Genomic DNA, 15695 nt, shown 5'->3' with positions numbered 1-15695 from the left:
GAATAGAGATGTTATATAGAGAGGTGAGAATAGAGGTGTTATATAGAGAGGTGAGAATAGAGGTGTTATATAGAGAGGTGAGAATAGAGGTGTTATATACAGAGGTGAGAATAGAGGTGTTATATACAGAGGTGAGAATAGAGGTGTTATATAGAGAGGTGAGAATAGAGGTGTTATATAGAGAGGTGAGAATAGAGGTGTTATATAGAGAGGTGAGAATAGAGGTGTTATATACAGAGGTGAGAATAGAGGTGTTATAGAGGTAAGAATAGAGATGTTATATAGAGAGGTGAGAATAGAGGTGTTATATAGAGAGGTGAGAATAGAGGTGTTATATAGAGAGGTGAGAATAGAGATGTTATATAGAGAGGTGAGAATAGAGGTGTTATATAGAGAGGTGAGAATAGAGGTGTTATATAGAGAGGTGAGAATAGAGGTGTTATATAGAGAGGTGAGAATAGAGGTGTTATATACAGAGGTGAGAATAGAGGTGTTATAGAGGTGAGAATAGAGATGTTATATAGAGAGGTGAGAATAGAGGTGTTATATAGAGAGGTGAGAATAGAGGTGTTATATAGAGAGGTGAGAATAGAGATGTTATATAGAGAGGTGAGAATAGAGGTGTTATATAGAGAGGTGAGAATAGAGATGTTATATAGAGAGGTGAGAATAGAGGTGTTATATAGAGAGGTGAGAATAGAGGTGTTATATAGCGAGGTGAGAAGGATGATATATATTACAGTCATATTCGGAGGTGGATTGGCACCAAAACAGTCATATTACATAGTGGGTGCGAGATATTGTTCTTATAATACCTGTTATAAACGTATAAATTGTATGTATTGTTTGTTTAGCAAGAGGATATGATATCAACGTATAAACTGAGTCATGTTGTATCAAAGAGTTATCACACGGGTATATATTACAGTTCATATTTACGTAAAGGTATCTTTTTTTTATAAGAAGAATAATATATGCTTCATACCTTTCTTTCTTCAAGAGTTCTTCTATCTTCACTGCTAGGCTCCATGATGAAAGATGAAATGACCAACATCATAACCAATTGAGACATCTGTTCTTCCTTCTTTTGTGAAACCACAGAACAACAGTTTATATTTTTAAGATATAAATTTATTTCAGCTGTCTCAAATGGTCTTCACAAGAGTCTGCATTTCGCGCCTATATGCTTATTCTTCACAGCCTCGCTTCCTGGCTTGAAGTACGTCTGTTCACTTCTGTGAGCAAACTCAGACTCTTTGACTCTAAATTTCCCGACCTCCTGATCTCAGCTCCGTTACATCATCATTCAAAAAGCACACATATCTCGACGTGCGACCTTTCCACGTATGCCTGGCCAAGGTCATTTTGTTTATTTAACCTAGCTTATTTATGTACACATCCTCTACTAAAACCCATTGCTACACTTTATTCTATAAACAATAAATAACTCCCAATATAAACTAATTTAACAATATAACTGGATAGATAGATAAATAGATAGACAGATAGGTAAATCGATAATAACTAATTAACTTTTGATCTAACAGAGAGAGCCTTCTACTACTTAGTTGTAATTTATAGTTAATTCAACAAGCCACATTAAATTACCTGTAAAACAGGCACAGAGATGCAACATTATGGTGATTGCACAGAGGGTGGAGCTTGGCAGATAGTGCAGAACCCATTAGAGACGCTTTTTTTGGACCTTGTATAAGAGTAAAAGACTAGAGCTTGATGCACCAGCCCATATGTCGCAACACGTCTCCATGCTGAGCCTTTCTATTCTCATCATGTCATAATGTTGCATCTCCAGTTAATAGCTATAGCCAATGAGGAGGCGTTCACGCCTACCAATACTTGTACCTGGTGCAGATTTAGAATACTCTTCGGTATAAGTAATTTTTTCTAGCATAGTAGAAAGAGAGTCCACTTTCTTTGCAGCAGCCTTGGCAATGTTCTCAATGTATTTTTTCCAATTCAAGTCGCCTGTGAATGTAAAGCCGAGGAGTTTGAACAATTAACTCTCAGGTAGGGTGTTATTTGTTACTGCAATCGGTGGTTGCAAAGGGTTGTATAGTCGTTAAAGGAAATAAGCTTAATCTTAGTAGCATTAAATGTTGCCATACATTTACAGCCTCATTTCACGACAGACTGAAGGTCGTTTTCTAACATTTGTGCAAGTTCTTCACATGTGCATTTTATTTAAAAAAATGTTTCATATTATCCATTGTTCTGGGACAGACTAAGAATTTGTTGTAATAAATTGTAACAAAGTGTGTTTTTATTTTCGCAATAACATGGTACGACAATAACAAATGACAATTGACTAGTTAGAAGTTGATTTGTCAACTTAAATGCTAATTGGGTTTAACTTTTAAAAACTCGATTAGATAACTTTATAGAGATAAGTTATAGTCTCCAATTTAAAATGAGTTATCCTCCTTTCCTGATTTTTTTTATTTTTAGGTGATTATATAAAAATGTTTTATATTAGCATCATCATCATCATCAGCAGCAGCAGCAGCAGGATTCCTTTTCTTTCAAATCCATCCTTATAATTTCCTATGTTTTTCTTTGGTCTTCCCCTACCAACTGACTGTTACCTCTTCTTTAATAATAGAAGTGCACTAGTACATAATAGAATTATAAAAGTGCTAAACTAAGTACTTTTTTTTTAATAAATTGTAGTTAGGTACGTTATCATATTGTCAATAACGTGGTACAACGCTAACAAATGAGAATTGGCTACTCAGAATTTTGATGTCAGTTTAAATTTCTAACATCGGGACATATAATTTTATGTTAAATTTATTGATTTTTTTTTAACTATGTTAAAATGTTTAATATGTGTTGCTTGAACTGAGCTAAGTAATTTTAAAAGTAAATTCTAGTCCTGCTGCCACACCCAGGGTCTGCCAGCAGCCACCTGATTACGCCAGGGGATCACCACACTCTTCAGCACATCCAGGTGTACTCTGGTGTTGACTTTCAAGCCAACTTCGAAGATGTCAGGTGGCATGATATGGCCATCACTTGAAATCACACCAAAGACCATAACCGTGGCCAGAAACTTTGTTGAGCTGTTTGCTCAAGCGTTGAACTGCCCAGATTCGCATTTTGAGTGTGCTGGCAGTGGCCCTGTTGTCATAACTTGAATCGGTAAGGAGCATGAGTTGTACAGCGGCGCATCTCCAATCTCACTTGTTCGTTTGAACATTGTGTCACTTTTAGACATGATAGAAGGCTGCTGTCTCTCGTGGGATTTGTACACAACTGGCTAACTAGTAAATGGTTTGCAACAAAAAAGAAAATCGGTTTCCATCAAACAGAAATAGAATCACGTCATATTTTCCAGAGCGACAATTTTATCATTGCATTCTGTATACTAAATATCGAACTGAAACCTTTATATAATCCATGGTGGTGGAGTGTTCAGTAGGAAATCAGTTGTCTGTTCTCTATTCTTTATGTATAATAAAATAGACACCATTATTCTCGTTTATAAAAAGACATTATAGGAAAAGAAACACTGGAGTCACACGTTAACCCAAAATGCGCATGCTCCCTGCCTGTATATGATGCATGTTTTCCGGTACTTATTATTCAATTTAATTGCAATTCATAAATTGCTACAATTTTTCCACGCCGACTCACTCTCTCAAATATGGCATACTTACAAGTAGTATTAGGACAACAGTATATTCTTTTCATTGTTTTGATTCGAGTGTGTATCTGTTGATATCTTATATGCTTTTATATTGAGTGATGTGGTTCTCAGTTGATTAACTGTGTCTGACTGTGTCTGATATGTACTAGAGAGTCAAAACAATGAAAAGAAAATTTCTGTTGTCATAGCCCTACACATTACTCACTTATTATTTTCTACTTTTACTTTCCCAAACATCATATTTCATAGTCTATGCTTGTCGGGAAACACCGTAAATATTTCATTTTGTGATTACATGAATTTATCTTTCATCTATCACTCATCTCCTACAAAAATAATGCACGTTCCCTTCATATTCACTTCTTATTCTAACGATAATCTGATTGGATACTCAGACATAGACCTTCATTCTATATTTCGCATTTACCAAACACTACAGAATGCTTTCCGTTACATGCAATGCGGCAGCTACATTTTATTCTTTCAAAACAGCGAGGTCATTATTTATCACATTTAATCTATTACGAACAATGTATCTCAACGAACACTTTCATGCTAAATTTATATTCCGAAAAGTGAAGAATCAATTCTTAGTACAGATTATCTATCTATCTATCTATCTATCTATATATATATATATATATATATATATATATATATATATATATGCGCTGCATTTGCCTTATATATATATATATATATATATATATATATATATATATATATATATATATAAGGCAAATGCAGCGCACACATTTTTTGTATGTCCAAGAAAGGCTTTTTCGCTGTGGTTCTCTGGAGAGAGAGGGGGGGTACTATTTCTTACAACTATTTATATATGCCCTAGATCATAATATCTACGATTTGCAAATGGATGCCATGTCTAGATTTATTCTGATCGATTTTTATAAAATTTGTGCGATTCCATTGTGTCATGTGTTTATTTATACTAAAAAACCGAACAAAGTGAAACTGATGACGTGAAGGCAATTCCTCGGCCTTCCCATCGGGGACGTCCAGAGAGCAAATCAGCTTTGATCAATGCAGTGAAAACCGTCATATCAGACGATTGCTTTTCATTTGAACCCCCATTTTTTATGGGCAGCTGGTTTTTCCCGCCCCCAACAACTTGATGAAACAAAAAAAAAAACTGCCTCGCAGCCAAAGTTAATTGCAGAATTTCATTTTGACTTCATTAAATTTACACACATGGCAATTCACTTTTTAATCATTAAATTTCATCCAATCTCATCCCCCTACCTCCGTAGCGTCGAGGTAAGTCATCATGCTTTTTTTTTTTGCTTTCGCCTCAAGGATTTGAGTTCGAGCCTACCTTCCTCCCCCCAATTTTTTTTCAAACACCCGGGCAACGCCGGGCGCCCCCGCTAATCTAGTATATAAAAGGCAAAATGAAAGGCTTTTTGCATCAGGATTCTTGCGTTAGATTCCGGGAGAAGTTTTCTTATATTTCCTAGATCATAATATCTCACATTCGCAAACGGATATCGTCTCTCTTTTTTTTTTTTTGATTAAGTTTTAAAAAATTCCCTCGTTTTGAGTGTCTGTTTGTCTTTTTCATATAAATAAAGTGAAACTAATCAGATGCAACTGCAAACTCCCAGCCTTCATCTGGGTAGTATCTGTTCTGTAATTGGTCCTTGGTCAATGTAGGGGAAACCCTTCATACTGAGACAATTACTATTTATTTGGATAATGCCAGAGTGCCCCCTTTTTTTGAGGGGGGGACCCCCCTCCCCACATTAAAAACGACCCTCGTGGGATGTTTAAAAGCAACGCCATTTCTGCAAGTCATTTTTTTGATTGACCGTGTTAAATTTGAACGCTTTACACTTCCGGTCGCGTTATGGGTTAGGGTTAGGGGTAAGACATTTACTACCACTTTTTTTTTCCTTTTTTTTTTTTTTTTTTGACACCTCCAAACGCCTGGGTAACCAGACTAGTATTAAGAATGAAATCAAAATTACTTACGTAACACTTCTTCCTGATCATGATTGATGAAATAAGAACAATCTACCCTTGATTGACAAGATTCACCTGAAGAAGGTTGGGGATTACATCGGCCGAAACGTCGTGTGAACAACATAAAGAGTAAGAATATTATTCCGAATAATCCAAATTATCAGTCTTCAAAAATAAAACCTGTTTATTAATAAACATTCTTATTACAAAAATAAAAGAATAACTTCCACTGTTTTTATTTTTATTAATAAACATTCTTATTACAAAAATAAAAGAATAACTTCCACTGTTTTTATTTTTATTAATAAACATTCTTATTACAAAAATAAAAGAATAACTTCCACTTCTTTTATTTTCAGGCGTCTCAATGCATCCGATTCCTACAAGTGATGGCCTGATCTTCAGTTCTAGCAACAAGAATTTTTGGGAAAAAGCAAAACCATTTGTTAGGAACTTGGACAATTATTTGTCGAGTAAGTAAATTGCAAATCATTACTCAGCTTAATGGATGTAGAAAGTTGACATTGCATTTACTTTTGCCAGTGATGTTTCTGACAAAGGGGGAAGAATTGTTCAGAATCTATTCATCTGTTGCCAAGGTCGCTGGGAAGATGGTGGGAGCCTTCTACCGTTCCAGAAGATATCTCACTGCCGATGTAATTCTCTATCTGTATAAAAGCCAAATACGTCCAAGGATGGAGTACTGCTGCCACATCTGGGCAGGAGCAGCTAAAAACAGCCTATCCTACCTTGACAGAGTACAAAATAGACTTTGTGGCTTAGTGAGGGATGTCCTTTTCTCTTCCCTGCAACCTCTCTCCCACAGAAGAGACGTTGCGAGCCTGTCTTTGTTTTATCATTATTTCCATGGCAAGTGCTTGTCTGAGCTCCAAACCCTGGTCCCCCCTCGCCAATCTTTCCCGATAAACACCCGTCTAGCTGAAACCCCTGTCAATAATTTTCCCCACTTTTTATCTATGCCTAAATCAAAGTGTAGATTCCATGAGCAAAGCTTCTTTCTTAGAACTGCACAGCTGTGGAACTCTTTTCCGTTTGCCTGTTTCTACACCTTGGACGTCTTCAAGTCCAACATAAACAAATTCCTGATGAACCGCCCCCTTAAGTGAGACACTTTATCAAATCTCCAATACTAACGATTACTATGATACTATCCCATTGATTACTGTACACACAATAACCCTTATCCCCGAGTGGCTTCCGGGCCTTTATAAGTGGTGCCCTCCATGTAAAAAAAAAAAAAAAATCTTACATTCATCGTTGGCTGCCGGAGCGGTAGTCCTGTAGTATTGGGAATCCCAGCTTAAATGCTATCTAGGTACTTTGTAGAAATAGTAAGTTATGTAGATATATTTTTGATTCCCATCAGCGAGTGTAGTGGGGTCACAGAAGGTTAGATTTGACACTTGTCAAACTCAAGTCACCTTTTGTTAACCTAGTTAGATGCACCGGAAATTAGAGGTGACGATGCACCGGAAATAAGGGGTAACGGGAATTGTGGTCGTAGGTTTCCGGTTGGCGACCTCGTGGGGGAGAGTTGGTTTTGGGCTGCAGATGAAGCAGACGTGACATTAGGGTCTCTCCTCTGACAACCATGGGTTCAAGACATAGGCTTGCCTTTTTAATAAAGCAAATTTAAGCTTCAATCCATCTCGTGTTATCGATGCATCTGCAGCAGTAAGTACGACTCCCCATGAGATGGAGCCAGCGACAAGAAGATATCATCCACTGGACAAGGCAAGCAGGTATGTACACATTATATATTTGCGCATACATGTCGAGACCCTTCGAGGCAAGAAACTATAAGAATAGAACGCACGCACGCACACACACACACACACACACACACACACATACACACACACATACACACACCCATATAAGTAAAAACATATATGTAAGAACACACAGACTTTAAAAGTGCCATAAAGCAAAAAGAATCTTAAAAGCAAAAGTAAAAGAGAATAGCAGCAGGAACGTTGAAGAAGAAGAAGAAGAAGAAGAAGAAGAAGAAGAAGAAGAAGAAGAAGAAGAAGAAGTAAATAAATAAATAAATAAACAGGACGCAAAAGACAATCTTTAACAGTACCTGTTAGGATCCCGACTATAGGTTAAATAGAAACCGACTTGAAAAAAAAAAACAAATATATTCTATTAAAAAGTTTTTCTTCAAAATCACCGGATTCAGCATTAAATGACCTGAAAAGTGTTGATATGCTGTAAAACAAAAACAACCAACCAACTTTACATCAAGTAGCTTCTGTAACATATTACATAAGAGCGCGGGAAATAGCAGCAGCAAAGGATGGCTGGCTTGTAAAGAGATTAGCAGCAATTAGCCAAAAAAAAAAAAAAAAGCACATATGCAAATTAGTAAGTGTGCACGAGAAGAAAAAGATAAAAAAAGGAGAGAAAAATGCACCACGTGGTCGGGGAGAAACAAAGTCGGCGCCGAAAGAGGAGGTTGGTTGGTTGTTTTTGTTTTATGGCATATCAACCCTTTTCGGGTTATTTAATGCCGAATCCAAAGATTTTGAAGAAAAATTTTTTAATAGAATATATTTGTTGTTTTCAAGTCTGTTTATATTTAACACCATTGGGACCCTAACAGGTACTACCACTCTGGGTCAGAGTGGACCTGGGAACAATGGCAATTAAAGGGTGGCTCCACACTCCCCAACGCCCGCAAGCTGGGGCCTCACCACTGGATATAGTTTATGGTCATATCCAGGACCAGAAAGAGGAGGACATGTAAAATGAAGAGAGAAGAAAAATGTGCGTCAGAGAAAATGGACGTGTAAAGTCGCAGGCGAGAAATGGCTGGCTAATGCCAGCATGAGGTCGGAGAAGAAAAGTGTATACCGGGCTATATGGACGATGGCGAGAGACTTTTTAAGTGGTGTCGAAACGGGGAAAAAACAGTCATGAATGTTTGTGTTAAAAAAGAAGAAATGCTGACCCGTATTTTTATTTCTTTCTTTCCAGTTTTATTTTTATGAATTATGAAAGTAAAGTGTAACGCCGTGCAGCGTTACATTTCGTGACTTGTCTGGAACGATTTCCACTAAAAAAAAAAAGGTGTGGTGGAGTGAGTTGACAGTTCTTGAATGTTGACTAATTAACAAGTACTGTGTTACGATATCTTGACCAGAAAGATGTAACATCAATCAACCTATGAACCGTAAAACGTATGTTGTTGTATTCTTGATAAATTTTGTTACAGCAATCTAATTTTATACTTGGGCACACTAAATGTTAATGCCTCGTTGTTGCAACAATCTCAACTCATTATTCAGGGGTAGGGAGTTTCAAGTTTTTTGATGTTGGCCAATTAATAAGTATGACTTTATGCAATCCAGCTATAACACTCATAAACTTGTTAATATTTACAATGCCTTCCCACGGGACAGAGTTAGACACCAGGGTCGTTTTTTAATGTGGAGAAAAGGAACAAAAATAAGAATTGTCTCAGTCGTGAAGAATTTCTCCTTCACTGACAGACAACAAGAAATTGAAGTGCAGCATCTGAAGAACTACACGGTATTTATTTGCTCCCCCACCGAGCAAATTAGGCACAAGGCCGATTTTTAAAGTGAGGAGTGAAGGGGAAGTGGGGACCAGCTCCTCGGGGAGTAGGGGAGCTGGATAGTGACAATTGGTATGAAGGGTTGCCCCTACATTGACCAAGGTCTTATATGTGAGGTTGCCCACACATATGGTCTTTGCCTGCAGTATCTGCCGGAACAGATACTACACTTTGAGATATTAAATCCTTTATTCATGTTAAAAATACATTGAAAATGAACAAAAAACTTAGGTACATGGCCAACTCAAAAGGGGGGGATTGTGGGTGTCGTTGGTCATCCTTATCACTCCAGAACTAAACAAAATCAAAAGTTTCTCCCAGCTAGTATCTTTCACCATAATACCACATTCACCCTTTCACTTTGATCTTAACCCGAAGCCTCATAAACCTGTTAATCGTAAAACGTGTGTGTTGTGTTTTCGATAAGATTTTGTTGCAGGTCAAGTCAAAGGCGTTCCTTTAAAAAGAAATTGCAGTTATGCAGCAATTCTGATTTAATGCTGGAAGTTTTTAATGTTGCATGATTAACAAGAAATATCTGCTACACTTTCTCCTCTAATAAAAATGAAAGGAATTAATGCATCGAAGAATGGTATCATGACAATATAACTAATATTACGCTAATCTTCCCTTGAACTGAGCACTGAGGGATTTATTATTCTAGAAAGTTTTTATAGTAACAGGAATTGAGTATTAAAGGATGATACACTGGTGCATGAATAGAAGTAATAGTATTGTTTCGGCTCCACACAGACAGATACCAAATCTCCATTAGTAACAGAAATACAATAGTACATTAACAGAAGTAATTCAAGGGTCGTTCCAAAATTAATGCCTCCTATTTTTTTATTCCACTCGAATGGATGAAACGGGATGGCAAGTTGCATCATTATAATGACTAAACTTATGCGTTACTGACCTGAAAGTTTCATCTCTCTTTCGCAGATATTGACGTGAGACTCTAAGAAAGCATTCCCTGTCATGGAGGTTTGTCAGAAGGAGAGATTCGTCATTGAATTCCTTCATGCATAAAAATTGGAACCGATCAACATTCACTGGCACCCGTTCAACGTTTACGAAGCCGAGGCAGTTATTGTCAGCACAGTTAGGAGATGGGTTTATCAATTTTGGAGTGGTGATAGAGATACGAGTGACAAAGCGCACTCCGGATGCCCATGCACAGCCACCACCCCATCGCTAGCAAAAGTGCATGGAGAATAGTGATAACTATGTAGAAAGATAAATTCTGTAGCATGAAAGTTTGCTCGTTTTAATGGCATCACTCACGTCTTTGTAGCTCTTCAATATTTTTTTTTTAGGTCTCCCAACAATTCACTCCCATTCGTTCGTTCACACTTTTCTCAATGACCATGCCGGGGATTTTTTTGAATTTTGCACAAATATTAGTCATGGTGAAAGTAAATTTTTGCCAGAACGAATCTTCCAGGATAACTCTAGTTTCCCTCCTAGGGAGCATTATAGGGGTAAAATTGCCCCCAAATCATTTATCCGTTCATTTAATAACCACACCTTGGATTTTTTTTAAATTTCGCACAAACATTAGTCATGGTGAAAGTAAATTTTTTACTAGTCGAGGGGGAGCCCACATACTTGGCTTTGTTACTTTGAAAATAGGATGCATTACTTTTGGAATGACCGTCGTAGTATAGTTTTGATTTCAAACAAATAAATACCAAATCCCCATTAGTAAAAGATATTGGATGTTTCATTCTCCTTTATTAGTTGTCCTACCGTGGCTTTTGAGTCTTGTTTACTCTACTACTTTGTAATAGAGGATGGAACATACATGCATTCAGAGTACTAGTACAAATAACTTGCTATACTTGTTAGCGATGGGATGATTCCAATATTTTTCCTGATTCCTGCACAATTATGGATTCTGTTCTAAAATCCTGATTCTGATACCATTACTGATTCTGATTCCAATTCTTTTAAAATCTCTTAATATGTAGTAGTAGTAGAATTGTTTTGTTTTTTCTTTTCAGATCACCATAAAAAAATACATGCATAAATTTTTTCACGACCCATAGATTTTAATTTCACTGAAAGTCAATAAATATTTATCATTTTATTTTTAGTGCGAGCAATGAAAAATTAAGTTTTAAACAAAATAAAACAGAACAAAAAATAAAAAATTAAACAATTAAAGAATCGGTTTTGGCATCGGAAAATAGTCACTAATTTTTCTGATTTTTTTTTTTTTTACATAGGAGTCACCACTTATCAAGGTCCTGAGGCCACTCGAGAATAAAGGTTATAGAGTATCAATGGGATAATATTGTAGTAATCGTTAGTAATGGAAATTTGGTAAATTGGATTACTTAATGGGGCGGTTCATCAAGAATTTGTTTATGTTGGACTTGAAGCCTACCAAGTTGTAGTCAGCTGGGAAACAGGCAAACGGAACAGAGTTCCACGGGTGTGCAGTTCTAAGAAAGAAGCTTTGTTTGTGGAATCTACGTTTTGACTTAGGCACAGTCAAAGAGTGGGGAAAATTATTGACAGTGGTTTCAGCTAGACGGGTGTTTTCATTAAAGGTTGGCGAAGGGGAGGACCAGAGATTGGAACTCAGATGAGCACTTATCGATAAGAATAACGATAAAACAAAGACAAGCTCGCAACGTCCCTTCTGTGGGAAAGGGGTTGCAGGGAAGAAAAAAGGGAATCCCCTCCACTAAGCTATGAAGTCTATTTTGAACTCTGTCAAGGCAAAATAAGCTGTTTCTAGCAGCACCTGCCCAGCTGTGGCAGCAGTACTCCATCCTTGGATGTACTTGGCTTTTATATAGGTAGAGTATTGCATCAGCAGTGAGATATTTACTGGAGTGGTGGAAGGATCCTACTATTTTTCGAGCGACCTTGGCAACAGATTTGATGCATGTGTTCCATTTCAGATCAGGAGTAAAGATCAAGCTCAGAAGCTTGTCAAAACATGGAGCCTCCTCAAGACGAGTGCCATCCATTTCAATTGATGCCAGATGGGGATCAGAGTGCTGATGATGTAAAGATAGAAGCTTGGTTTTGGATCCCCAAAAGTCTCCATTTTCAATTACTCGTCCCAACACTAATACCCATACACTACGGTTCACACTAGAATCTATTTCATTAGTTGTATAATTAATTGGGATGGGGGGGGGACAAGTTCCTGCTAGTGATGTCATAGTGCAAGTTAAAGAAATAATAATCAGTCCTTTTACCAGCAGTAAGCATCTGAATCGAACGTGTATTGGTACTCCTGAGAGAGGAATAAGTGGAAATCTAAGAGGTCTTACACTGTCGTCCAAGCTCCAACCACTGTCCCATCACTGCAATATTGCATCTCTGTGCCTGTTTTACAAATACATTAACAGAATGTGCTATGATGAACTTATAGTACTTGTTTCCCCTTGACGTACATACTCCCGACTAACCTGACCAGCACTAAAATCACGCCAATTTACTGTTGAGGTCCCTGGGTGCCGTAAAGTCTTCTACTCTAATAGTTTCTTCCCTCGGACTGGTAGAGCTTAGAATTCCCTGACTATACTAAACTGCAGAAGTTTAAATATAATGTGAACAGACATCTCGCTGCTGAACTTCTCACAGGCCCCTGTTAGACATGATCCCAAATAATAACCCCCTATGTTTCAAGTGACAATGTACCTTGTTTGGGGGTGAAAGAGCTAAAAAAAAAAAAATGTAGGCTATTTAATAGGTAGAGTTTTACAACCCTTGCAAGAGAAATGTAACAGTAAAACGTGTGCTGTTGTTATCTTGTTAAGATTTTGTCGCAGGTGTATTCACGTAAAAAAAACTTGCAGTTATGCAGCAACTATTATTTAATGCTGAGAGTTCTTTAATGTTGGATGATTAAAAAGTATGGTTTGATGAGATGTAGCAACTCCGATTTCATGTTGGGGGGGGGCACTAAATAAGAATGCCTCATTGTTAGCTTGACAGATGATGGACCATTGTTTTTTTTTGTTTTGTTTTTTTTCTTAGCTCTGCTCCGTCTTTTACGTCTCTTGGAGAAGGGCTTGGTTTATTACTAATCGCCTGAGGGTCCCCTAACAGAGATTGTAGACAGGGCTGCTCAGGCATTTTTGTAAGCCAGAGCATGTTGATCCTAGCGTGCTGGCTTTTGAAAATCACACAGAAGGTAAATAAACGTAGATGAATAAAGACAGCAGTGGCCGCAGACAACATCCAACGACTCGTGTCTCTAAACGAAAGATGACCGACTACTTTGCTGAGAAACAAATGGCATTCAGACAAACGTGCTCGGTCATTCAGCCAATGTAACAGGCTTGACTTACTCAGCTCATTTGAATACTCTAAAGACCTTCACCACATGCTTGAAAACCAAATTCTTTTTCTCTTATTATGGTCTTGAACCAGTCTTTCCAGATTCAGTTAAAAATATGAGTTACTCCCCTTTGCTGATTTTGATTTTTTTTCAGTCATATGTTGAAAATGTTTTCATATCATGCATTGTCCGAGGTAGGACTACTTCATTTTTTTTTTTTTAATAAACTGTAGCAGAATATGTTATTACAGTGCCAATAACATGGTATAACAATAACAAATGAAAATTGGCTGTACAGAACAAAAGTTTATGCCAGTTTAAATACTATTAAGATTCAACTTTTAAAATCTTACAAAATAAATTTATATGTTAAATGTATATATATGTTAAAAATAAATAAATTTATATGTTAAATGTATATATATGTTAAAAATAAATAAATTTATATGTTAAATGTATATATATGTTAAAAATAAATAAATTTATATGTATAAATGTATTTATATGTTAAATGTAGTGCTTAATTAATATCAACTCAAAGTTTAGAAAATGCAAAATATATGTAGATATTTTTCTTCTCACTCGAGTGGTCGTTTTAAAGGGGAGGTCGGCAATCTTTGTGAAGAGAGATTGGTGCAATTGACTAAACAGTGTCTCAGTGAATGGCTATGGTATTAAATATAAGGACAATAAATGTTCTTAGATTGTTTCAAAGGAACAGACAAACGAGTAGTAGAGACAGTGAAAAAGAAGAATTGCAAAAGAAAAAAAAAGCTGTTTGGTTTTGTTTAACAGCATATTAACCCTTTTCCAGTTATTCAATGCCAAATCCAGTCATTTTGATAAAAGTTTTTATGCTTCCCACATCTGGGCAGGATAGCTGCTAGAAGCAGCTATCCTGCCTTGACAGAGTTCAAAATAGACTTTGTAGCTTAGTGGGGGATGACTTTTTCTCTTCCCTGCAACCTCTTTTCCACAGAAGAGATGTTGCGAACCTCTCTCTGCTTTTACTGTTATTTTCATGGCAAGTGCTCATCTGAGCTCCAATCTATGTCCCCCACCTCGCCAAACTTTCACGAAAAACACTCGTCTAGCCAAAACCACTCTCAATAATTTCCCACACTCTTTATCTCTGCCTAAACCTAAATGTAGATTCCATGAACAAAGCTTCTTTCTTAGAACTGTACGCCCGTGGAACTCTCTTCCGTTTGCCTGCTTTGCAGCTGACTACAATCTGATTGTCCTCAAGTCCAACGTAAACAAGTTCTTGATGAAGCGTCCCCCCTAAGTAATCCAATTTACAAAATTCCCACTACTTATGTTTACTACGCTATAATCACATTGACTAGTGTATACCCATTAAGCCTTATCCTCGAGTGGCCTCCGGGCCTTGATAAGTGGCAATTGGAGAGTAAAAAAAATTTCTTTATATCTTTAGATATTTGTTGAGTTTAGTTGTTTTGTTTTATGGCTTATTAACACTTTTTGAAGTAAATTTAATGCAGTCATTTTGGAAAAAAGATTTTATGTTTCAACTCTTTATATTTTCAAATATTTATTCGTGTTTGGTTTAGTTTGGTTGCTTTGTAGAGGAAAATTGTTTTGCTTTGTAGAGGAAAATTGTTTTGCTTTGTAAAGGAAAATTGTTTTGCTTTGTAGAGGAAAATTGTTTTGCTTTGTAGAGGAAAAGTGTTTTGCTTTGTAGAGGAAAATTGTTTTGCTTTGTAGAGGAAAAGTGTTTTGCTTTGTAGAGGAAAAGTGTTTTGCTTTGTAGAGGAAAATTGTTTTGCTTTGTAGAGGAAAATTGTTTTGATTCGTAGAGGAAAATTGTTTTGCTTTGTAGAGGAAAATTGTTTTGCTTTGTAAAGGAAAATTGTTTTGCTTTGTAGAGGAAAATTGTTTTGCTTTGTAGAGGAAAATTGTTTTGCTTTGTAGAGGAAAATTGTTTTGCTTTGTAGAGGAAAATTGTTTTGATTTGTAGAGGAAAAGTGTTTTGATTCGTAGAGGAAAATTGTTTTGCTTTGTAGAGGAAAATTGTTTTGCTTTGTAGAGGAAAATTGTTTTGATTTGTAGAGGAAAAGTGTTTTGCTTTGTAGAGGAAAATTGTTTTGATTTGTAGAGGAAAATTGTTTTGCTTT

At 36.6% G+C, this 15695-nt stretch overlaps 1 protein-coding gene across 3 annotated transcripts in view; it reads left to right on the top strand.

Annotated features, from left to right (window-relative positions):
- The window catches only part of LOC145247945 (putative sodium/potassium-transporting ATPase subunit beta-3), a 238430-nt gene that overhangs the window by 73620 nt on the left and 149115 nt on the right, over window positions 1-15695 (top strand). For all 3 annotated transcript variants that reach the window (XM_080109590.1, XM_080109589.1, XM_080109588.1), the window contains one exon: window positions 6007-6120. In XM_080109590.1, coding sequence (XP_079965716.1) covers window positions 6007-6120 — 114 coding nt within the window. The remainder of the gene's footprint in view (window positions 1-6006; window positions 6121-15695) is intronic.

Source organism: Euprymna scolopes, chromosome 26 (genome assembly GCF_053919585.1).
Source record: "Euprymna scolopes isolate OS-2025 chromosome 26, ASM5391958v1, whole genome shotgun sequence".
NCBI classification, from domain to species: domain Eukaryota; kingdom Metazoa; phylum Mollusca; class Cephalopoda; order Sepiida; family Sepiolidae; genus Euprymna; species Euprymna scolopes.
The sequence above is the reverse complement of the archived record's forward strand: the minus strand, read 5'-3'. Positions and strand labels throughout refer to the sequence as shown.